Source organism: Sprattus sprattus (assembly GCF_963457725.1).
Source record: "Sprattus sprattus genome assembly, chromosome: 13".
In the NCBI taxonomy this organism is placed as follows: domain Eukaryota; kingdom Metazoa; phylum Chordata; class Actinopteri; order Clupeiformes; family Clupeidae; genus Sprattus; species Sprattus sprattus.
This window is the reverse complement of record NC_137911.1, coordinates 3,987,501-4,013,558: the sequence shown is the minus strand read 5'-3', so window position 1 is coordinate 4,013,558 and position 26,058 is coordinate 3,987,501. Positions and strand designations below refer to the sequence as shown.

The following is a 26,058-nucleotide window of genomic DNA, read 5'->3' as shown; positions in this document are numbered from 1 at the left end:
GGTTGGACCTTCCAGCAGGACAATGATCCGAAGCATACCTCAAAATCAACACAAAAATGGTTCACCGGCCGCAGAATAAAGGTTTTGCCATGGCCATCACAGTCCCCCGACCTAAACCCCAAAGAAAATCTGTGGGATGAGCTGAAGCCGAGTCTATAAGCGTTGACCTCAGAATCTGAAGGATCTGGAGAGATACTGTATGTAAGAATGGTGTCAGATCCCGTGCCATGTGGACACCAACCTTATGAGGCATTATAGGAGAAGACTCAGAGCTGTTATCTTGGCAAAGGGAGGCTGCACAAAACATTTAATTAAGGGGTGCCAATACCTGTGCACACATGTGTTGAAGAATAATATTTATTTAATGTAAAAAAAAAAAAACTTTTTCTCTCAATTATTTTACCTCAATGAAAAGGTAAGATTTTTATGAATATTTTGAGTGGAAGACCAAGAGGATAAACAGCAGACATATTTTTTCATAGCCTGTTTGCTCATATTCACTAGGGGTGCCAATACTGCTGAGCGGGACTGTATATAGTGGTTGGAATCAGCTGGATTACACTGTTGTAGAACTTGGTGATTATTTTCTTTTATGAGAGACATTGACTCGGTGGGTGATGATGTCGTTGGGAAATAATGTCGTTAGTGGACCAATCACAGCCAAGGGGGCATCCGACTCTCTCCGACTCTCTCCGAAAAGTTAGAAAAAAGCGTTCCTCTCCGGCCATCTCTCCGAGGGCTCGGATGGGCGTTAACACCTGGGTGAAGGTGTTGCCAAGGCGTGCCAAGGCGTGCCATAGTGTCCCTCTACGACCGAATCGGAGAAGTAAAAAACGGCCTTAAGGCCACAAAACTGAGCTTCTCAAAATCTGCTCTCATTTTAAGAAAGAATGGGAAAAGGGGCAAGGCAGCTTCTGAGCTCTGAGTTATCTCGTAGAGCAGTGTTTTGCCATTTGTCTTTGCGGACACAGTCTAGTAATCAAAACTAGGGCTATACCTAAACCAAAGTAGCGTGCGAGTTGGGGTTCCCCTTCCCCATGCAATATCACCAAACTAGGAAGCGCAAGGAAATACAATGACTTCATGACTAGATGCCAAGTCTTGAAAACATTGTTGGGGAGCCCATATCTTGGTTAATTTGGCTCAGCCTTCTAGATGTTTCCCTGACAAAGTGTTGGTCACATTTGATCTTATGTTTGGTCTTTTTGGAGTGTGAGGCCATGATATACCTTTTTATTGTCCAGCTTTTGAGAATATTTGACAGGAGTTGCATGGCAGAGGTTATATGGAGAACCCATGACGTTTGTGTGACTTTTAGACTCTTATTTGTCTTCACCTGAGTGCAACCCACTGTAACAGTCATAGATCTACTGATGAGTGAAGAAGATTATAATAGTCATTAGTGTACTCATTTAGGACTCTGGCAGAGGTTGCACTTCCACTGGTTTCTGAGGTGGATACATAGCTTAGTTGTATTTCCATTTTGCTCTCTCTTTGAGCATGGTGGAAATCACTTTGCTGAGTTATATTTTGTTTGTGTTTTGGTGCTGTTTTTGATCCAGTATTCTTTGCTCTGGCCTCACTGTATTACATGTATTTGTTTGTTTGACCTTTGTTGTTCTTAGGCTTGTAAGGCTTCGGCTATTTCACTGTGCTTTTTAAGAACTTACCAATTAATGTATGTAGTGTCCTAACCACACGTGTCTCTCAGCGACACAGAATCCCCTTTATACTGAGAGACACAGAGAATGGACCTTTTGTTTTTCAGTGGTGTTTGTGTGCCTGAATCTTTTATGAGCGGTCTGGATAATAGGCGAGACATCCTTCCAGCAGGAGCTGGGAGCAGCCTGGACCTGTCACTGCTGAGGGGGAGTGTGCACGCCACACATGTAAACCCACACGCCATTCCTGCTGTCTCTGATGTTTGTATATCAAACACAATATTTTGGGTACAAATACATACCTGAATGAAGAGGTCTTTCAAACAGTTGTGTGTGAGGGAGCGTGCGTTTGTAGGTGTTTAAACCTTATATTTATTGGAGGGTTGGTTTACACTGGGTTACAGATAAAAAAGTGTATTTGTTTGGAATGAATGTGTATGCCCCTCCTAGATATTATTTTGGCATCAAATTTTGCAAAAGATATTTTGTATATTATTCTAGTTTTGGATGCCTTTCATTTAAGTTAAGATGTATATCAGAATTTTAAGGTCCAGAACACCCATGTCCCCAAGCAGGAGATGAAGAGAAAAGTAATTCCTAGTGAATAATGGTATAGAATTGCTGTATGTTAAATAACTAATAAATAGCCAGAATCATTGTTCTTTTCAGTGTTGGTTGGTTAGGTCAGGTATATGAGTGCGGTGAGGCTTTTAAGGGCAGTCAGACGCAGAAAGGTGACCCTGAACGGAAATCAGGAGTCAGAAGTGAAGTAGCTTCTTGATAACTCAGCAGCATACACACACACAGCATGTCCCCAAAGCCCTTTCATGCTGGAGGGTCAAGTTAGTCATGTGTGGTGTTCCACTGAAACAGGAAGGCACAGAGTGTCCTGTAGGTCATATTTATTGTGCAATTAAAACGGCAAATGAACAAAACTGGTCAGTCAGGTATGGTTGGTTTGTGTCCGCTGCTGTCCAACATATCCAATGGGCTCCTGTTTCATGTGGCACCAAGTAGGCAAATCTTTAGTCATTGGTCCTTGACTCTCTGACATCTCACCCCTTTATTTTCAGCTCTTTTGGAGTAGCTGCACATGAAGATCTACTTCAAACTCCCTCCACCTGTGTCAGAGAGCAGAAGCACGTGAAGAGCTAGTCTAAATGTATCTACTCTAGACCTATAACAAAGTTGAATGGCGGTTAGAAGCATTGCCTGAATACAGTGCTAGTTTTCAGCTCTTGGAATGAAAACCAGCCTTACCACTCTCCACTCTCTGTGCACTGTGCACTGATGCCGGGCCTGCGGAGAGAAAGCCGTCAAGGGCTAGAGCTTGACACTGTGACTTCATTAAGTGAGGTATTTGAGGGTGACCTCAAGAGTGAGAGTGGCAGCCTCCACTTTAGCCGCTAACTGCCGCTAAGCTGCCAAGATTAGTCAGCTTTTAAAGATCCGAGAGCAGAGAGGGAAAGTTCTTAGTAGAGTGTCCTTGTCACCGGCAGCCTGCACTTAGCACACCTGAGGGGTTGATACCCTGTCAAAGCCTCTGGGTCCGAGGCCGGATTCTAAGGTGGCATCCACACCAATACAATTAAAAAAGCAAAAATGCATATTTTTTTGTATTTCTTTTTGTAAACAGAGTGGATACTTGTGAAAACGCAATTTTACGTTGCTGCGTGGACAAGTGGAAATTTGGTTAATTGAAAATGATGACAACTTTATCCAATCACCTCTCATTCTCCTTGAGGGGAAGGATTTATCTGGTCTCGTTTATCTGGTGCCATTGTTTTGTTGCTTATCTTGTTCATTTGTAGGCTATAATTTGCAGCATAAGAAATGCAAGAAAAACTCTGTTGTCATGCGAACGCTGTCTTAGACTTACTGCTCAGGCATGGGTCTATAGAGTCTCTCACCAATTGCCCCCCTTGAAGTTGGAATCATTATCTGATAATAACAGTGATCATTTGGTGAGAACTGAAAGGCTATGACAGATATTGCAGCTGAGATTACAGATTGCGGCTGAATGGCTTTGCTATTTGCCCTTATCCCTTCTGAGACTGCCAAGCTGGTCTTGAGACTTGGTTTGCCTATATTAGCTGTTGAACTGCCTGTCTGTTAAATATAGTTTGTGAGAGATCTACTATGGTGTGATGTGATAAACTAGATGTCTTGTTGTGGCTCGATGTGTTTTCACTTAGGCCGCAGTCGGTTGACAAGGAATAATAGGCTATATATATTATAGAGGAATTCTTGAGACATGGGGCAACAATGATGCAATATCAACTTTTATGCTAAGATAAATTACACTGCTAAATACATTAACATACAACATACTGAGATACAACTTGTCTTACATTTTACTGAGAACTACTCTAACAACTACTACTAACAAAAAAACTAAATGTTAATTTGACGGAGGTGACCTCTATGGTCTAGTTGATACAGGTCTGATGGTGGTGAAAAACATTGTATTTGTAGTCATTTTAATAATTTAACTTTCAATTAATCAGTAAAGCATTCAAACTAAAAAGATGTTTTTATACACATTTACTTTAAAGTTATAGAAAGTAAATCTGACATGACAGTACATCTATGTTGTCATGCATTATTTCCTGTAGTAACCCTTTAGTTTTTTAACAGTTACAATTAAAAATGTTAATTATTAAACCTGATATCAGTAGCAGTTGGTGGACATTTGTGGTGGTGTTTTGTCCCATGTCTCAAGAATGCCTGTAGAGCAGTGTTCTAACGGGCTCTTGAGAGAAAGTGTTCCCGATGTCTTTGTAATGACACCTCTTTGTAAAATCTCGACAGACAACCGGTTAGGCTATATCCGGTGATGTTGGCAAATATGTGTTGCCAAGGGCGAGAGAATGCATAGCCTGCAGAAGGGCCTTTCTGACTTGCATAATCTAATTGCAGCGCGTGTCTGCTCAGCTGGCAGCTGTGGTTTTATCATTAACCTCAGTTTTGTATGGTCAAAAGTCACTGCTCATTCTAGTGGCTGCTGAGTGGGAGCAGTGGCTTCTTGGCTCTCAGTTGCTTCTGTTATTTCTGTAATTTCTGTTACTGAGCTCTTGGTTGTTCTTAGTTTTTTTCTTTGTCTTAAGATACAAAGGAAGCTCGTCTAAAGGGCAAAAGGACTTCCATAGCACCACTGGGCCAGCCCCCTCTGAAGGAGAGACATTATTTGGAACTGGCACTGGTGCTCAAATGCCTGCTGCGTTTGAAGGCAGCGGGCTGTGCCAGCGGTCTATCCGCAGATGCTGGGCAGCATGCCATGCCACCCCAAGATGAGGCGCACTGCCACACAGCATCTCCTGAATCCCGTCTCACTGTGATGGCTTGTCTACCTCAGGAGCGCTCCTCGTTCGTCTCCTCTACTCTTAACTGGGTGCAATAAAAGTGATGCAGGGAGCCCTTCTTTGCATTTGGCTCTTTGTCCTTCTCTCTGTCTGTGGTTCAAGGACAGTGTTCTCTGTTGGAGGTGCAGGCGTATGTGTCCTCTGCTGCCATTGTGTGCCTGACAGGCTGGGCTTCTGCAACCCGTGCTGGTACCGCTGCATTCGATTCAACACTCTCTCCATGCCGTGGAGGAACCCTGTCACTATGGCAACACCTGCTTGCCTGTTCACACGTGACTCCGGTCACCAAACACAAAGGATTGACTTCATGAAGCATGTTTCTGCTAGCCTCATTTGAGTGAGCTGTGTTTAATTAAAGATAATTCATGCCATCTGTCGGTAAACGATGGGTTGACTCAAAAACGATGGGTTGACAGATGTAATTCTAGAATATTGATTGGTTAAGATTAGTTACCAGACAGGAACTGGCTAATACCAAGACCTCTATTTTGAGCAAAAACCCAGCGATTACCTGTGTTTTTGAAGTGTACCATACATCCTTTATCAGTTATTTACGTTTACAATATTTACTGCTACAGATTACACCTATCACAAGTGTAATTCAGTTGCTTTAAATGTTGAACAGCAGCGTTAAACGTGACACCCCATTAAAAGTTAGGCAAACGACGTTGTAGCTGGTATTAACCAATGAAATACATGTGGGTTTTCCGTTCCTGCCTGGTAACTAATCTTAACCAATCAATATTCTAGAATTACTAATTTAACTGACCTTCATGCCACTTGTCAGGAACGGCTCACTGTGGATAACTCATATCAACCTCTTTTCTAGAATTAATGAAATTGTTTGAATGACCAATCCTGGGCTGTTTTCTCCATGTGAACATTATCGTGAAAGATTTTTTGAACCCATTCCAATTTAATTCATCATGAAGGCAGTTTTATACGTCTCCAAGGGCCTCCTGTAGTTTTGCTCTTTTGCTGAGGCTCAAATCATTTCCTCCCACCTGACTCGCACAGCTACACTGTGTTCTTGGAGCTCTGTCTAAATTACTCACACACTCACACACTCACACACTCACACACTCACACACTCACACACTCACACACTCACTCACTCATACATTCACTGGGACGACATTCATTAGTTATGACAAATAATGCCTGACAATTTAGGACAAAATAGTCCAGGCCTTTTACTAATCAACTAATTGTGTATTAGTCATCAGCCAGAACAGAACCCCCTTTAAGAATACCTCTGAATCTTCCCATCTTCCAGCCTAAACGGACCTTAGGGATGCTCTAGTCTGGGAAGATAGTGCTTTTTTTTCCGGCAGGAGTTTCCAATAAATGGTGCATCTGCTCATCCATTCTGGCTCCAGGTTATTATTACTTCTTGCCTTGTTCTCCCTGATGGCTTCTTCCCAGCTGGTACTGAAATGGCAGTCATGCCCCAGGCTTTTCATGGCTGAATTAAAATGTTCGAAGATGTAAGGTAACCTAAAGGGATCACTTTGCTGCAAACCTTGTGGGAAATGTCCCCAAACTCATCTGAAACAATATCACTGAAGCTTGCATCAGCTGAACTGTGTAAAGTCACTTAGAATAGCCTCAGGTGAAAAAATACATTAAGAATGGATGATTCTAGAAAAATGTATGCTTGAAACTTTCAGCTGGTCTTTGCTGCAGTGATCAGTAATTAATTTGATTATGTAGGACTATACAGCTTTTGGTATACTGTATCTAATCTTACGGATTACAGATCAAGAGAGTTGAATTACAAATCAATTGTCTTGGAAAGGCAATCGACCCCCACAGGTCTGGTTTCCGCTGTGGAACTTGGCTGGGGCTCTCGCTGAGAGAGATGCTATTGTTTTGGGATCGCTGTGCTTGGCAGTGGACGTCTGAGAGCAAGTGATCTCAATGCCTGCAGAGTCAGCAGTCCCCTCAGCTGCAGCCAGTCTTAAACAATGTTGGGTTCTGCTCCATAACGGTGGAGATCTAGGGAAAAAGAAACAGGCCTATAACATTGTCATGACTCGCTGTGAAGGTCAGCCAGCCAGAATACTGTTGTCAGATAATAGCGTCCTGTTTTGGGAGTCTGATGCAGTTTTTAAATACAATTCTACAGCTTTCCTGTTCCTTCAGTCAGCTTTTTCAAACGGACTGCTTCATGGTAGGACTGGGCATACTGTACCTAATGTAGTGGTTTATGAGGACAAACTGGAACCAACTTTAGTGTGATGTTTACCCTGGTACAGCTCCCTGGTTCCTGATGTCATGGTGACCTTCTGGACACAAAGCTGGCCATTGAGTTGCACTGTGTGATGATGGAGAATGACACTGTGCTGGAGAAGAACATAAAGCCGTGCAGGGTCAGTGATTGGGCTCTGTTGGCAGGACCGGAAGCCTCGGTAGCATTCGCTAAGATTCTCATCAAGACGTGTGGCAGCACTCATACTCACTCAACGGTGGTGTTTTGACACGGATGTCAATCCCCATGCTCTTGATCCGTCATGCTCCGGAGATGGGCTGGGAGGATAATGCCCTTGGACAGACGGATGGCTGCCGGATGGAGAGAGCAGCCTGACGGGTGCTGACGGGCCACTGACATAACGCCAGCATGGACTGATCCTGTCATTTCTGCTCTGCTCTGCTGCCCTGACTGACAGGCCTCGCCCATCAGAGGAAACAGACACTTTTTTCTTTCTCTACACATACACACACACACACACACACACACACACACACACTTACTAGGCGATGTGTTACCACTCACACAACCCTTTGATACACACACTCACACACACAATGTATTAAAGCAGGCAGAAACATGGCAAACATGCATAATCCCAAACTCAGACATGCATAAACACACACTCACCCACTCACCCAGACTCACACATAAATAAACCAAGCCAATACTAAGATATCCACCATGAGATCTACCACAGCAAATGGCTTTGACAGTTGAGGATGTAGACAGACACATGATGATGGCATGGCCTCCTTTTCTCTGTAAAGTGCTATTTCTAGACGTCCCTTGATGGAGCAGCAGGGTAATTATTCAATTTTGACATGTTCACATGGCCATGTGAAATAGACCCACAGACCTCTTTTAGACTGTGGGGAGTGTGAGGTTCTCCTCCATCTTGGCTGGGAAATGAGAGGGAGTCAGCAGCATTGATGGACCAGGAAGAACAGCGTGTGTGTTTTGGTTGGCCTTGCTGCTCCTGATGGTGGACTGGTTATCATCCATCTCACACACAAGTATACACATTGGTGCAATCATTCCAACTGATACAACTACTAAATATAAACATCATGTACACATATGTTGCCATGCATGGCTCAAACAGGCAAAAGTAAATGTAAAGAGAAGGCAGTGAAAGTTTTCTCCATAATCTCTTTCTCTCACTCCTCTCTCTTTCTCTCCCCCCCCCACACACATTTACACACACATTTACACACACACACACACACACACACACACACGTGTCCAGAGGATGTGCCTGCTTCAGGACTCTCTTCTCTTCTCTCTGATGAGTCAGTGTGTTTTCCTGAGTGGCAGGAAGAGACCTAACACAATGAGGAGCGTTGAAAAGGCCTGCATGTGAGCCCTGCAGATAACAGTCCCACCCACCCACACACCCAGCCTTGCCGTGGTGTGCTGTGCTGCCACCACGGCTCTTGTGTGGGGCTGTTTGGACCTACTTGCTTCTCCTTTTTACCAGTCAGCTTTCACCAGTAACCTTGACTGACCCTGTGTCAAAACTTGACCCATATTGTCCACCAAGTTAGCAAAGGTTCCTAGTTAATAATGTACACTGACTTCCCTCACACTACTATCATTCTTTGAAAGGCTTTTTTTTTTAAGAAATAGAAAGCAAGAGAAAGGGGGCAAACAAGACGAGGAAAAACAGAAGAGACTGAAAGAAAGAGAGCCTAGAAGACACTAAGCGAATGAAACAAATGGGTGGAGGGGCTTGCTTTGGAGCTCTGGGGTCATATTGACAGAGATGACTGCTCTGGAGTGGGCCTCCTCCTGCGCTGTTCACACTGGGCGCCCTGGTGCTTAACAGGTCCTTGGCTGAAGCGTTTTGTGAGGGCTGCGCACACTCTTAAGTCAATATTTGAAAGGCAGACTTGAGAGACTGAAACACCCTCCTTGTCTTAGGTCTGCTTGCCAATGGAGTTGAAGAGTTTGGCCTTAGCAAGCAGTACATTTACATCTGACAGTTGAAAATCAAAGGCCTTTTCAACAACCACATTTCACAATTAAACAAGGCTCTTTGACAGATGCAGTGTGCAAGGTGTAAGAGGAAGGTGTCAACTGTGCTGTACTTCATGGAAAGAGAGGAGTTATAGTATGTTCTTCGACTGTGCTGTACTTCATGGAAAGAGAGGAGTTATAGTATGTTCTTCGACTGTGCTGTACTTCATGGAAAGAGAGGAGTTATAGCATGTTGTCCCACTGTGCTGTACTTCATTTATGTATTTATTTATGCATTTATTTGAAAAGGGACAGTGTGCATTGATAAACATTTCCCAGAAAATGTAAATGCACCGGAATTAGCGTGGTTAGCTAGTTTTCATCAGTTGTCTCTTGGCATGGCATGACAGAGAGATATGGAAATAAAAGAAATAAATAATAATACAAAATTATATAATTTATAGAAATAATAATAAAAAAAAGATAAGCAACAGTTTGACAAAACTGTGCAGTTTAAGAAAACAAATTGTAAAAACCAGACAGACATACAAGGTAAACAACAGTGTGACAAAACAGTGCAGTTAAGATAACAAATTGTAAAAATCAGACAGACAAGCTGTTTGACATAAAAATGAGTTATTTACGGTGTAAGTAATGCAGTGGCCTAATTATGGTTGCAGGTTTGGGTATTTTTCATCCATTTCTTAAGTTTGTTTTTGAACACTGAGATACAGGCGCACTCCCTCACATCAGTAGGGAGGGTATTCCAGTAATTAGAGTGGAAAGAGGGTAGTTATAGTATGTTGTTCGACTGTGCTGTACTCAAAATTATGTGGTATTCCATTTCTGCCCATGTGCACCTAAAGCCGGCAGCATTAAGAAGCTTTAATGCCTGAGAGGAATGGTGCCCGGTGATGCAGGCTGTGGCCATTAGTTTTTGGCAAACATGTTACTGCATTGTTCATTTAGTGCTCTTTTATTACTCGCCCTGCTGCCTTCACAGGGAGGGATTATCCTTATCCAAGTGGTTCATTGGGTATGGGCTTGACCTTTGAGTTGCATTTGAGCTGATCTGCTGTGGACTAACAGTTTGTGGATGTTGAGGGGATTTGTCACGTCAAGTGATGGTCTTGGACAGACATTGCTAGTGGCTAAAGTGATGGTCTTTGACATACATTGCTAGTGGCTACATTTTTTTCCTGAATGGACATGGGTATTGTGCTGTGGCAGCAGAGTTTTGAGAAAGTTAGAAGTTATAAAGTTAGAACTTGACAGTGTGTGTACAGCCTGTTCAAGGCATGAATATTCCAACGTTATCCCGCCGCTGCCATTGTTGTTACTCCTTCAAGCTGGCAGTGGAGGTAGACAGAAAGCTGAATGGACGTCTGAGGTAGAGCCACGGTGGAGGTAGACAGAGAGCTGAATGGACGTCTGAGGGAGAGCCACAGTGGAGGTAGACAGAGAGCTGAATGGACGTCTGAGGGAGAGCCACGGTGGAGGTAGACAGAGAGCTGAATGGACGTCTGAGGGAGAGCCACAGTGGAGGTAGACAGAGAGCTGAATGGACACGTTCAAAATATCTGACACTGTGTTAAACAAGCTTGCATGCTGTCTTAAAACACACACAGGGGTAGCATTATGCCAGCTTTGTCTGGTTCAGTGTAAACAAGCAAAGTCTGCAAAAAATGGTATGTAGTCTAGTTGCCATTATGGCCGTAGACTTGGCAGTTTCATTATTATTATTATTATTATTATTATTATTTTATACAGGCTTGTGTGTTATGTGTCCTTTAATACTGCTGCATACTTCAGCGGAAGCTGAATCTGATGCCTGACTAAAACCACTGCATTGCATTCTGGTGTTTACACCTTGATGCAGCATGAAATATCCAGGGAACATTTCTCTTGATTAGCCTCACGATTCCGCTTCATATTTACTCCAATTCAGTCAGAGCATAAATCAGATTAGCCAGAGAACAAGGGCCCTTGGAGATGCCCCTAATCCCTGCTCCGTCATCTTCTATCATTGAACATAGGATCCATTTCTCCTCAGGTTGTCTGTTAGTGCAGCCCTCTGTTAAAGCACAGACCACCCCACTCTCTTAATGCAAAAGGAAGACAAGACAGGCTATGTTCTGAGGGGGAGCTCTGGCTATTCTTATCTCTCTTTTGTTCTAACCCTGATGAAAAATGACTCTGTGCCATTTCTACAAGATTGGCTCTGAATGCCAGGACTGGCCCTGGGTTGTTTCTCAAGGCCCAGTGGGGAGGATGACCCAGGTTCCGTGCCGCCCCTCGACGGCTGTTGAGATGGAGGCGAGGTACTCGGCAGAAGGCAAGCTTTAATTGCTTGATTAGGTTGTCAGTGGTTCTTCTTATTTAGTCTTTTGTCTGGCCTGGCCTAGTGAACCCAGTCAGCCCTCTGCCAAGGGAGGGTGCCAATGCTACATTGATGTGCTCATGTGGCAAAGATGGCATGCGTCTCAGTATCATGGTCAATCTGGTCATTAGGCTTTTGCAAAGGCCTTGAACTTTTCACAAGTGACTTTGGAGTTGCGGGTCATGCCAATGAGTGACTACTTACCCCTAACCACATGCAACCAACTCTAACCCTAGCCTGACGAGTATGTTGATTTACTTTATCAGACATAGAACTAGCAGCGAAACTTAAAGTGGGTAACTTTAGGTTAGGTTGAGAGTTTATGCATTGGGGACTTTCTTCCCCAGGTATTGCGGCTGGCAGATACAGCCTTTGTGTTGACGTGTGCTGGCTTTTGGATACCCCCTGGTAGACAGATCTGCCTCCAATGTTCCCTGATTGCTGCACAGGCCCAGAGGGGATTGGATTATGCATGATGTCTTGTCTGAACACCCCATCCCCATACCGGACAGAACCCCCCTTTCAGTGCTTATTCTCCCGAGAACCAGGGGAACTCCTTAATAAACACGAGCATTCACACCGCTCTCATTCTCCCTTAAGAGGCTTTAGGCTCCTATCAGCATACAGGGAGATTATTATCTGCATGTTTGCATATACTTCTTTACATTTCCAGCGCTTGATTTTCCCTTGAGACTTGAGTCGTCTTTTTATTATGATTCAAGTCTGTGTTGATGATGAAAGAACATACAGTGCTATGTGCCATTGCATTTCCCAAAATAACCATATATACTCGTCCATATTGTCTTGATTCATTTTAGATTGTGACATGGTCATGATGTACGCCTATATATTTATGCATAATACTATGCATGACTGATTCATTGCTTGTCTATACTGATTGTTTTTTTTGTGTGTGTTTTTTTTTCAGATATCACTGAGAAGAGTGAACTGAAGACTTTCTTTGAAAGCAACTGCTCGCAGATTTATTTTATCTTCTATGAAAATTTCATTACACTGGAAAGTAACTTAAAACAAAAAGGTAAGAAGCACCCTTGCTCCTAAGCAGCGCTCCACTCCATCCTGGTTGCTTGAGCATGCAAAATATTATTAGATTTGACAAACTCGACACCCCTGCCGGGTACTTGGTGGGATGGTGTCAAGTTTGGTTCCTGTTAGTGCTTTATGTGTCCCACATTAATCTCTGCACTACCCTTTGAGAGACAGTGGGAAAACTGTTTAGGCCAAACAACATATGTCCGTTTATGCAATATTAATTGGGTCACCCCAAAAAAGGATAACAAAAAAGCTAGTTGCATTGCTAGATATGGAAATGTAGAAGAGTGCAGACATTTCTGTTTTCAGCTTGGGCAATAAAAGCTAGCTCTCATATGCCTTACCTTACATGGCAAGGGAGGGGAAGGCTGGTCATGTCTTGTTTGGATTAGTTGTGCCAAAGGCAATGGAGACAGCAGCGGTCAGAGTTAACACTCCCATGGTTCACTTGCATTAGGTGCCAGGCTGGACCCATATAGCACAGTGCCAGACTCAAAAACAGAAACAAATATATGGACTATACTGTTGTTTGTGTATTTTAGTTGTCTTTGATTAACTAAATGAATGTATCTGAATGGGTAACTAAATACATATCATGTAAAATATATATAATCTGCAGATCATAAATGTAGAAAACATGGGCAGGGAGAGGATAGAGTGTAAACCTCTCTAATATTCATGTATATTCATTACATTGACGTATCCACCCATACATTTTCCTGAAAACTGCGGGTCTCAAGCCTCTGTCCACATTGGACTTATGGGTTGCCCAGCAGTCTTCATCAAGCACCCTTGGTGACTCTGATAGGGATGAGGTTAACACTAGAATTAGTAGATTCAACGCTATAACATACACACCTTAAATCTCTTGTAGCAGGCTGTTTCTATACTGCAATGTGATATCCTCTGTGTTTCCTGAGCATTAATTTAGCTGGTGCTCTTCCACAGCCTGCCTTGGCCACTGCTGAATATTTTCAGTGGAGTTGCTAAATACCACAGGGCCTTCTGCAGTAATTTTTCAGGGATGGGGGTTCTCTTGACAGCTGCAGAGATAGCCTAACTGCGGAATAAGCAGTGGTTTTAGAGCCAACACAGTCATTGTCCTAGGCAGCGGGAGGCAGATTGGGCACAGCATACAGTATATCCCTGGCTGGGACACACTCATCAGCAGCCATTCGAGACGGGGTTTGAATCGCTTTTCAAGGAAGTGGTAATCTCCTACCCACATCAGAGGCACATTGCTATGTTTTGTCACCTATTGGTTCTACTGTACAGAGTAGCTGTAATGTACCCTGTGTTGACTGGATAGGTTGGGGGGATGGGGGCAAGGGGCTGAGTCTCAGTTTCGGGTGGGTGCCCAGACTGAGGTGGCAATCTTCATATCTAATGGAACCCTTTTCTAAAAGGCTTGGAAGCTCTGAATTATTAAAGCTGGTATTTCCCCTGGCTTGTCAGCACAGCTCTGACATAACAGAGTGGGATAATTCCCGTCACACAGCAGATCCACATTTAAAGTTAATGAGGCTTTATGTTTTCAGTTGACATGAATGCACAAGGTCCCCCCACCTCCATGCAGTCAGGGTAGAAATGGTAGTTATGGTAGGACTGGGATGTGTCCTAGCTTTTCAGCCTTAATTTTTTTAGCACATTAACTGTTTGCCTGGATCGAATAGCTATATATAGCCTGTCGTATTCCCCCCCCCCCCCCCCAAAGAATACCAATTTGAGGTAGGATGATTGATGCAAAAAATAGAAAAGGGGAAATTGCGGCAATTTAGGGTAGTTTGCTGGACCAAAGATAACATGTTGACAACAGGAAAGAAAATGTGTCAACATGTTTCTCAGCGTCTTTGCTGGACCACAGCCTTACCTTGACTGTGCCCTGAAGACATCGAGACCTTGATCACTTTCCCTTAATGAGCTGTCAGTTTATTAACCTGACCATGTGACAATATCATGTGACCAGTCACAAGGTGCTCCCATAAAGCCATTGCCCGCTCTCATTATCGACATGGTATGAAGCTGTAAGGGAGACAAAACAAACAAAAAATGTTATGTCTACAGCTTTTGTTTGTCAACTTCGAATTTGAAACTCATGTTTCAGTAACCGTCTATGTTACAAACACCTAGCTTGATGAAAGAATGACAACCTCAAATCAGTGTGACTATTTACAGAACAGGAACGATTAACCAAAACGAACAGTAATGATTGAGCAAAACCACAACATTAACCTCTAAAACATAGGCTATTACGAAATATCTGTAACCTGTAGCATCTGTAGCCAGTTCTATCCTATAAGTCACCAGGAAACATTTTTTTCCCTTTTTTGCTTTGAGGTCTTCTGCTGCTGACTTGAAGTCCAACTTGTGTCTTTGTAGTTTGAAATGCGCATAAGCCTGCAGATGATTTCAGCGTGTCTTGATTCAGTTCTGCGGAGAGAAGCCCCTCTGCAGGCACACTCGACACAGGCAGAACACAGACAGTTTCAGCCAGTGTGGCCCAGTCTGGGTACAGGTTGTTGACCCTTTGCATGCTGTTTCACAAGTTCAACTCTCATAACCATGGAGCGCTGTCATCACTGCCAATGCATCTGGGCGTGCATCAGTGAGGGGTGGGGATGATAATTATGGGGAATTTTTGTTGATCAAACCCAAATGTCCTGTTTAAAGATGGCCTGTTCCAGCTTTGTTTTGGATGAGCATTATTTCAGACATTTTGATCAGCAATTTTCTAATTGATAATTTTTTTTTTCAACTCTATGTGGGCAAAAACAAACTTCCAACTTGTAACTGCTAACAAAATCCCTGCTTCACACGTGATGTACCCTGCATGTACACTACTCAATTGTTTGACAGGTTTGACTTGACTTCTTTGAATCTGCGAGTAAAAGACCAATAATGAGATTTTGTGTCTGATCATCTGAGCTTGTTAGCTTGGCAGTGCTGCAGTCTTTCTTACATGGAAACATGCGGCTACATCCCACATGCAAATCTGTCTTGCACTGAGCTTTTAATGTTCTGATTTTCCCTTAGACACTGAATCTATTCATCTCTCCCTCTCGCTCTTTCTCTTTTCCAGGGAACAAATCGCAACGGGAGGAGCTGGACTCTATCCTGTTTATTTTTGAAGTAAGTTCCTCACAGTCATACACTTCCTAATGATCATCCTACATGTTCTACAGCAGGATTTCTCTCTGCCTGGGGTTGCTTGGTCATATTAAATATGTTACCGATGTTGTGTTTGTGATGGGTACTGTGCTTCTAGCATCCTTTAGTGGAAATACTGCAGTATTTCAGTCAATGAAGACTGAACCACGGTTTTATCACCCAATCACACTATGCTTTAAGGGTCTCCTTTTTTTATGGCAGCTGTGGCCTACTGGTTAGGGTCTCCCATGCTCTCCCATGCCCACATCCACGGCTGAGGTGCCCTTGAGCAAGGCACCTAACCCCGATCACTGCTCCCCGGGCGCCGCTGAAGGCAGCTCACTGCTCTGGGTTAGTGTGCTTCACTGTGTGCCTCACTGTGTGCTTCACTACCCTGGATGGGTAAAATGGAGAGACTAAATTCAGAGTGTGTGTGTGTCACTATCTCTGCCGTTAAAACACTAGTCACTAGGGCTCCATTTCCATTTCCATTTCCATTAATGAGTTGGTTGGTTTAGATTTGGGCTGCTGTCATGTCCAATGGCTCTACTCAGCAGCATTTGCAGCTTTTCGTATGCATGCTGCATGGGCCATTGTTTAGGCGGGCGGATGATTGCAGTGTACATGCCGACTGTTCCTTCGTCCTCTCCTGCCCATCATCCTCTTTTCCCCCCCGCATGGCTAGAATGGCGGCTCCAGTTTCCAATACAAACAGACCAGGCAGACAGGCTGGTAAGCAGGGCAGGGGAGCTCCAGTTACGTTTGCCCAGGGTGGTTAGCCGGCGCTGTCTGTTGGACGAAAGCAGGGGCCAGACTTGGTGTGACGGGAGTGTCCCTGATGTGTCAACAGAGGTCTTCCGGACAAGGACGGCTGGAAAGAAGCTTGCTTTTTGCATGATGTGCTTGTCTCTCCTGGCCTACTTCAATAGGGAGTTCAAGAGCACTCATTAATTTCAGTCAGACTGTCGGTCAAACATTCCCATCCACCTCACACCCACTCACTATTCAAAATAAAGGTGTCAAGTCTCCCGTAAATCCAGGCTCTGTATATTGTGTTTGAGATGCTTTTAGTGACCAGAGTTAACCTTGATATTGACCCGTTTTCAAATTCTAGTTCTACCCCAGACCAACTCCACTAGTTTTACACAGCTTGGAAAACAGAACGTTTAAAGTGCATATGACACCTCAATACAACATTTTTCAAATAAATAAAACAAAGGAGGTATTACACAATCGATATATATGTTTATTTAAAATATATAAATATACTTGTTAAAATCAACATTTGAATTCCAGGCCACTGAGCTACCGACTTCCCAAGTAACTCACTTCCGTCCCGCGTTATAAAATGGAAATGACGGAAACGGCGGGACTCTTTTGAACTTACCATTCGGTGTTTTGCAGTCTCTGCATATCTCTCGGAATTTCGCCTACCGGGTTTCCGTGCGCCCCATCCACATGCACATTGTCAGGGGCGGAGTGGGACACAAAAATCCACAAGGACCATTTTGTCTGCACTGGCCCACCACCGGCTCACAACGAGCCATCTGGCCCAAGTTACGTTCACTGTACAAAGGCAGAGCGATACGGAGGTGCCATTTCCCATGAGGCTTTGCTTCGACCATTCTACATGCATTTTTGAACAAAAAAATACATTTAAATCGCTGGCCAATTTATATTTGTGGTCATGAAAGTTATATAACGTCTGAATAAAAAGAATTAGATCAAGATAGGATGTTAAACAAAAATCAGTAGGCTGGATTAATGAAAGTGAGTTCGACACCATGAGTTAGAAGTACATCGACAACAAGTGTTATATATATTGTAACAGAACTCAAAACAGAACAGAACTCAAACAGTCAAAGTCAATAACGCAACATCATGCCCTCTGACCCTCAACACTGGTGCGCCGCAAGGCTGTGTGCTATCTCCTCTTCTGTTCTCCATCTATACAAATGACCTTAGATCTCACCACCATTCCGTCAAGATGCTCAAATATGCAGATGACACCACCATCATCGGCCTAATCAAAGATGAGGATGAGTCTCAGTACTTCAAGGAGGTGAATTGGGCCGTTGACTGGTGCAGGAAGAACCAGCTCCATCTTAACGCCTCAAAAACGAAAGAAATAGTTGTGGACTTGAGAAGGAGGCCTAACACCAAAGCCTTAGTTAATGTATTTGACCAGCCCATAACCCTTACTGAGTCCTTTACATTTCTGGGCTCCTACATCAGCCAAAATTTGAAATGGGATATCAACACCACCCACCTTATCAAAAAAGCCCAACAGAGACTGTATTTCCTCATGCAACTGAAAAAGTTCAATGTCAACAAACACCTTTTGGTGCTCTTCTATAAAGCCATCGTAGAAAGTGTCATCACCTCATCAATAACTGTCTGGTATGGAAATTCTGACAGTCGCTCAAAAATGAAACTGGAGAGAGTGGTGACCAAAGCCTCCAACATTATTGGTTGTGACCTTCCATCAGTCCTCTCATTGTACGCTGAGCGTAGCTTAAATCGTGCAAAGAATATTATCAGAGACTCCTCCCATCCAAGCCATGACTTTTTTGAACTTTTACCTTCTGGAAGACGCTACAGATCCATGCAAGCTGGAACGACACGCTTCAAAAACAGCTTCTTCCCCTCTGCTGTCAGGCTCCTGAACTCTCAATGCTGACCTGGAGTATTTTTTATTTTTGTTTTCCCTACCCCCTTCTCTCCCCTCCTACTGGCCTGAGCTACCTATGACAAAAAATACCACCAACATTGTTGTGTGGCAATAAAGTTTTATCTATCTATCTATCTATCTATCTATTGGTTGGACTCCAACCGGATTCAGCTGTAGGAGAACATTGAGATTTTCACTGGAACAGGATGTGATTGACATTTATTTTAACTCAATGGGCCGCTCATGTACTTTCCACGGCTGCGTGCAGTCTTCAGGCTGCTTCTCGTGAGCTCATTGGCCTGCCGGGGCGACCGGGAAATCTGCCGGAACGACCTCGCCTCTTCTGCTGGCTCGTCATCCAGATAGGGCTCGAATCGGTATGGTTCAATGCCCACAATCTCGTGTACTAACTGATCCGGATCATAGTCTTCCTCAATTTCTGAATCTTCGCTCGAGTCTGTGACAGAAACTTGCTCGAAATCGCGGACTTCTTCACCCTCCATCACTAGTTCTAGAATGAAGTCTACCGACGCTGACGTCACAGGACCACCTGACATATTCAGGTAAGCCGGCAACTGTTTTACGTTAAGAGTCGCGAAAACCACACTTTGAAACTCCGTACAAACTTCATTTTTCAATCTTCGGTTTAAACATGACTTCAAAGTACTATGTTTTATGTATAGTTTTGATACTTATATGCCTTTGATACGATATATGCCTTTTACCTTTTTTTTAAGCTGTCATACGCACTTTAAGAAATTTGAATGATCATTAAAAATGAAAAAAATCCACTATCTGTCCAGAAACGAACATAGCCACAATTATGATCATCCAATCACCAGAGTTGGTTGAATATGTTCGAGCTGACTGTTTTGAAAACCTGCATGTTGCTAGTGAAAGTTATTCTTTTATTGGTAATATATCCTCCTTTTGTAAAGGATGGTCTAGTGTACCCTATGCTAAAAGGTGATAAGAAATGAAGCACTGAATCCCGTTTCCTAAGCATTCAACCAGCACTTATAATGGCTGCCTCTTAGACACTTCCAGGTCATTTCACTCCGTGAAGAATCTTTCCAAGCAAAAAAGACTATCTGGCCGCAGCCAAATGTGTAACATTAACAATGTTCTGTCTTTAAGGACTGTTAATCCATCATGTTGTGCCTTGGCTGATTGTGTTTATTAAGCCTCTAATCTCACTGTAAACCCTCTAGGGAGGGACTGGTATTGGCAGTATTTGAAATGACTGTTGAGACACCCCGGTACACTCTGGTTCATTGCTTGGCTCCTCAGTATTGATCAGACAGGGAGCACAGAGTTTCTGAGCGTTTTCTGAGAAAGAAACGCCAAGCTAGCATCGATAAGAAACAAGAAAACTGCTGAGAATTAGAATGCATTTTTCCAAACCTGGTTGGGGATTTCACAGATTATCTATTTTTGGTTCTCCTTACTCTCATGACCTAATAGTACGTATAATCTCTGGGTTACCACATTGAACTCTCGTTCTCACCCCACCCCCTGGATGGAGTCCCAGGCTCAGAAATGCCTTGTAAATATTTATTGGAGAACTGGTACAGCGAGTGGCTTAAGTATAGCGTGGGCCATTTAGGCTTAGTATAGTCAGTGCCTTCACAGTGCGTTGGAGAGATAAGCTTGCCTTTGACAGGTTTGTAGGGGACTGACACCACCCCAGGCTTTCATCCTGAGCTGGTGGGCTGTGCATCCCGCTCGCTCTCTCAGGCGTGAGATTAGCAGTGTGAGATCAGACGGCATCAGTGGTCCCCTCTAACCTGTGTTTGCATCCTTACACCGCAACATGTCTCGAGCAGACAATGCTTCATGTTGGCATGAATGTTTCACAAAAAATGCTTTTGAATATTATTGTTGTTCATTGTGTATCTACTGTGTTGTATACATGACTAGATTGTGTGGCTTACAACAAGGTTAAAAGGCATTGGGACTTCATTTAAAAGGCAATGGCAGTGGTGTTTCTTTTGTTTTGTTTTTTTAATCTGAAATGATATTGGTTGTATCTGTCTTGTGGTGTTTACATCGGCATCAGTCTAGTGGAGTCTGGCCATCCTGAAGTGTGGAGCAGGAGCAGCCATTAGACAGGACCCAGAGGAAGGGAGGGGGGGGAGGACCACAGGAGGGGGGCCATTAGCGGATCCATGCTGAGTGAAGCTCTCTGACAGCCAAACGCTCTCATTACCCCCCCCCCCCCCCCTCCCTCCTTCACACGTGTGGACATACACATACACATCTCTTACACGCTACACCTCCCCTCATCCTTCTTTTCACCGGTTGCAGGAGAAGTTTTGTCTGGCTGCTTTCCTTCCATCAGCCCCATCACCTCTGCTGTGCGCTGTGCTGTGGTGGAGGTTTTTTATGGTTGGGGGCAGAATAGAGGCTGGTAAGGGGAGGATTACCTTCAGCACTTCTGAGCAGTATGCGACCCCCTTTCTTTCTGGGTCATGATTGTTGATGGAGAAATAGGGGGGGTGAGCGGGGGTGGGGGGATCAGTCTTGTTGCTGCTTTAGGCTGAATTTATACGGAGCCTAGTTTCACTGAATCTGGTTCATTTTTCACACCTATCGAATCTTTTAATTTCGTAAAGACAGAGCCTGGTAGCGAGAGATTTGCGTAAAAACGGAGCCACCAGATTGTGTTGAACGGGCTGTAGTACATACCCCACGCCTGTGGGTGGCGCTTTAGCGCTTTATTTACACAACTGAAAAAATTTGAAAAACCTAGAAGAAGAGACTAAACACATTACACAATACATTCAAGCTCCAATTAACAACATTACATTATGATGGTTAATAAAATCAGTGGTCAGACTAAAGGATATGCGAAAATGAATTATTTTTTCTATTGATAATAAAGAGTTTGGAACAGTACAACATGACATGTCTGTCATCCCATTTCCCATGAGGCTTTGCTCCGACCATTTTACATACATTTATGAATAAAAAAGCAAATTAAATCGCTGGCCAATTTATATTTGTGGTCATGAAAGTTATGTTACGTCTGAATAATAAGAATTAGATCAAGATAGGAGGCTAATCAAAAATCAGAAGGCTGGGTTAATGTTAGTGAATTCGAGGCCCACCACGAGTGAGATTTTGAGGGAGAACAAGTTTTATATATAGTGGTTGGAGATCGCGAAACAATCACGTGGGGCAATGACGTCATCAGGTTGCATGAAACCGTGCAGACGAACACCAGCCCCCGTACCGATTCAAATCTACTCACTTTCTACCCCAGACTTCGATCGTTGCGGATAGAGAGTGCGGATAGAGAGTGCTCGTCTAAATGATACGGCTATCTTTATTAGCTATCTGTATCAGATTGACAATCTAGGGTCCATGTAAACGAGGCTTTAGATTGGGTGGTGGTGGCGTGTGTTTGGGGGAGGTGGGGTCTTGGTAGGGATTCTAGAGAGCGCAGGATAGGGAGGTGGCAATAGAGGGCTTGGATCTTTTGTTCCGGAGCCACCTTTGACTGCTCTTTGTGTCTGCCAGAATGCAGACTCCCATTGGGATAAGATGTGCTCCTGAGGATGTGTGCACACATATGACTGCACGGTGTGTGTGTGTGTGTGTGTGTCTGTGTGTGTATGCTGGAGTGAAAAATTAGAAAGATTATCTCAAGTCTCTGCCCCTTGTGAATGATATCAATTAAATTAAGCATATGACAATGGCACAACAGAATGACAATATTAATTTCGATTTTACGTTTAGCTGCTTTGCCAGTAAGCCAGGTTTATTTGTGTCACTACAGCAAGAGCATTATTTATTTATTTATTTGATTTGATGTTATCAATGGAAGAAAGGCTCCAATACAATCCCATAGTAACGACATTACATGTCTTTCAGACGTCCCCCCTCCACGCTCAGATGACTTTTATAGGCTGTGTCAGAGATTAGCTCCGACTGTCTGCCCTTTACACCTAAATGGGCACATAATGGGCGCTTTCTCCGGGCTCCGTGCTCTCCATTACCTCTTTAGTGCCCGCACTGGGCTGAGCTGAGCTGAGTCACAGGTGCTGGGCACAAAGGGCCTCTCATGCCACTGGGGAAGCAGCTGGGGCACATTTGCATGCCCTCCTTCCTGTCTGCCTGTCTGTCTGTCTGTCTGTGAGGTGAGCCCTGTTGGCACAGCGCTCACGACTTCACTCAGTTCTAAGAGCCTTTTAGCAGACAGTTGATGCCATCAGCTTTGTCTGCAAGGCTGCCTTAACGAGTTTGGGTGTTTTTTAGACACGAGAACCATTAAGCTTTTGGGAATGCGTGGTTGATATTGTTGTTGTTGGTATCGATATGTAATACAGTGAGATCAATCTTGTGTAATGGCTTGTAACTGGGGTGTAATGGACAGGAGAGTCTGTATCCTGGTGCCAATTTGAAGATATTAACAGCAACCACTCCATTTAGGTGATCAATTTAGTGATCATAGCAGGCCGACTGTTTGTTTTATACATAAGATGGTTGAGGAGCCTGGGATCTAAATGAACTTTAAAGAAATGTACAGTGAGTTCAGCATTCTTATTATCCTAATAGTTCTTATAGTTCCCAGGAAGGTTCCAAAGTCCCAATGACTGAGGAGGAATGATGTAGAGAGTTTGAGAGAGGAGAAGACCTGTGGCTCTTCCTGTCTGAGCAGGAATGATGTAGAGAGTTTGAGAGAGGAGATGACCTGTGGCTCTTCCTGTCTGTGGCTAAATGGCACAGGGTCAGAGTTGAGGCTAGTGGGTACAGGATGATGGACCTGCATTCATTACTTCCCTCCAGGAAAGTCCCCCATGACCTTTTATTCCTTAGTTCCCATGACTCTGAATCAGCATGACGTTGGGTCTTCGGTAAGGGACGCTTTCCTGCCTCGGACGACCTCTTGCCATGATTCAGTCCTTTACCCATGACTTGTGCTGACTTACTGTCTCCTAACCCCTGACCCCTCTCAAACGACCACTGAGATAAGACTCAGGGTCACGCGAGGTCACAGTTGCACATCAGGACCCAAATGACTTCCTCCTAACAGGAGAACACTAGTCAGCTCAGTTCTACAGGGAAATTCATGACTCACTGCATTTGAATTCTCTGTGGGAAAAGTGAGGTGCAAGACACAGAGCTCCTCTTCACCCAGCAGTCAACCATTTGAATGTTTTGGATGCAACACGGCCGTCACATTCTGACCTTCTTCAGAATCACATTAAGCAAGTGCAGTGCAAGCATTTGGCCAGTTTTGAAAGCCAGTCGGATGAATGACTACCCAAATGATTTGACGACCCTTCTGCGTGTCCTGGTGACGGGGAGCTTGAAGCCCGCCGGCGGTGATCCATGCCGGTTTAAGCGCGCGTCCCGCACCATCGGCTACGTAAATGGCTCAAGTAGGTCATGAATAAAACAGTGTTGACTCGCGTGATCATCCCAGCCACCCGCCGTGGGTCTCCTCTCTGGCCAGCCGTCAGGCCAAATGACCTCATCCCTTCTCGCTCACCCACAGAGGACATAGGCATGGCTCACAAACATTCTTCTTTCACATCGTTTGGTGCCACTGGCAAAAGGAGCCAGCATCTGGTGAAGTTTTTGGCCTTTCTTTACTTTTTTAGTTTGTTGTTGTAGCTTTTTAAAAGGGTGGCGGTGAACTCTGGTTGACTTTGGTGTGAATGATGCTGTCTCATTGTACTGTGTTTTGGCTTTTTGTATTTTGCTTCTACTCCTTGTCCTTTTCTTAACACATGGCCCAGTAAAAACAAACTCTACTATGATATTGCTTCTTTCACATCCCTATTTCACATCCCTGTGATCAGACTGGGCCTACTGGGCTGGTTCAAAGTCATGTTTCTTAACCAAAACAGGGCCGCTGGTGTGGTCTGCGGCTTCCCCTTGTGGTGCATGGGATGTATTCCAGTCATTTGACTGACAGCCGTGACCTGGATAGTTCCCAACTCTATTTGAGACGTCATCTGACTGCACTCAACTCTCGTGGGCAGAACCCTGCTCTGTGGCGCGCTGCTGCCCCCCTCTGGTGAAGAGGCAGCGTTACCTCCTTTTAGTATTGTGCTACTGGAATAAGACACATTACAATGAATGAAATAAACCACATGCAAAGAAGGACTCATGCGTTGATTAAATGTTGTCTTTGTTATGTTAATATATTTTTTTTAAGTTTTATGGTTCTTTTATTCTATAGCATCACAAGTATTTGTGGTCTTCCATGAATAGTATCATTTGTATTGTGGGTCCAAGTTATGGTTCAGAGATATTGTTGTGAATTGTAGTGATTATTTGATTTTGAGAATATTGTCATTGATAATGGCCATCTCCGCCCAGGCGGTGTTCTTTTGCCAACTCGCCCATTGGCGTCACCCATGCGATCACTGGAGAGATATGCTTCACTCTGGCTGGGCTCCATACTGAGTCATGCACATGACTTTGATTCAGACTTACTTCCTGAAGGACTTGAGTTGATGTGAGATATGATGTCACCCAGCTTCTCTTTCGTTAAATAGAAAGCATGATGTCATATGGAAAAGTTCTAGACACTGTTTAGCACAGGGGAGATATCAAATTTGAACTTAATCTTGTCTGAATGTTATTCATGATAGTGTTGAGTATAGGGCCTGAACTGTACTGACAGAAAGTCAAACTTGTAGAGCTGTATAGGTGTGTCCTAACCCTGCTCTGACCCTTTACAACTGCCCAGCGTCACGTGCCCATGTACAGTGGGGCAAAAAAGTATTTAGTCAACCACCAATTGTGCAAGTTCTCCCACTTAAAAAGAGGAGAGATGCCTGTAATTTTCATCATAGGTATACCTCAACTATGAGAGACAAAATAAGAAAAAAAATCCAGAAAATCACATTGTCTGATTTTTAAAGAATTTATTTGCAAATTATGGTGGAAAATAAGTATTTGGTCACCTACAAATAAGCCAGATTTCTGACTATCACAGACCTTTTACTTTTTCTTTAAGAGGCTCCTCTGTCCTCCACTCGTTACCTGTATTAATGGCACGTGTTTGAACTTGTTATCAGTATAAAAGACACCTGTCCACAACCTCAAACTCCACTATGGCCAAGACCAAAGAGCTATCAAAGGACACCAGAAACAAAATTGTAGACCTACACTAGGCTGGGAAGACTGAATCTGCAATAGGTAAGCAGCGTGGTGTAAAGAAATCAACTGTGGGAGCAATTATTAGAAAATGGAAGACATACAAGACCACTGATAATCTCCCTCGATCTGCGGCTCTACGCAAGATCTCACCCCGTGGGGCCAAAATGATCACAAGAACAGTGAACAAAAATCCCAGAATCACACAGGGGGACCTAGAGAATGACCTGCAGAGAGCTGGGACCAAAGTAACGAAGGCTACCATCAGTAACACACTACGCAGCCAGGGACTCAAATCCTGCAGTGCCAGACTTGTCCCCCTGCTTAAGTCAGTACATGTCCAGGCCCATCTGAAGTTTGCTAGAGAGCATTTGGATGATCCAGAAGAGGATTGGGAGAATGTCATATGGTCAGATGAAACCAAAATAGAACTTTTTGGTAAAAACTCAACTCGTCCT

At 43.8% G+C, this 26,058-nt stretch overlaps 1 protein-coding gene across 1 annotated transcript in view; it reads left to right on the top strand.

The window, feature by feature from the left end:
- Nucleotides 1–26,058, top strand: part of ralgapa2 (Ral GTPase activating protein catalytic subunit alpha 2) — a 136,471-nt gene that overhangs the window by 9,820 nt on the left and 100,593 nt on the right. The window contains exons 2-3 of the mRNA XM_080850757.1: nucleotides 12,542–12,652; nucleotides 15,746–15,795. Coding sequence (XP_080706883.1) covers nucleotides 12,542–12,652; nucleotides 15,746–15,795 — 161 coding nt within the window. The remainder of the gene's footprint in view (nucleotides 1–12,541; nucleotides 12,653–15,745; nucleotides 15,796–26,058) is intronic.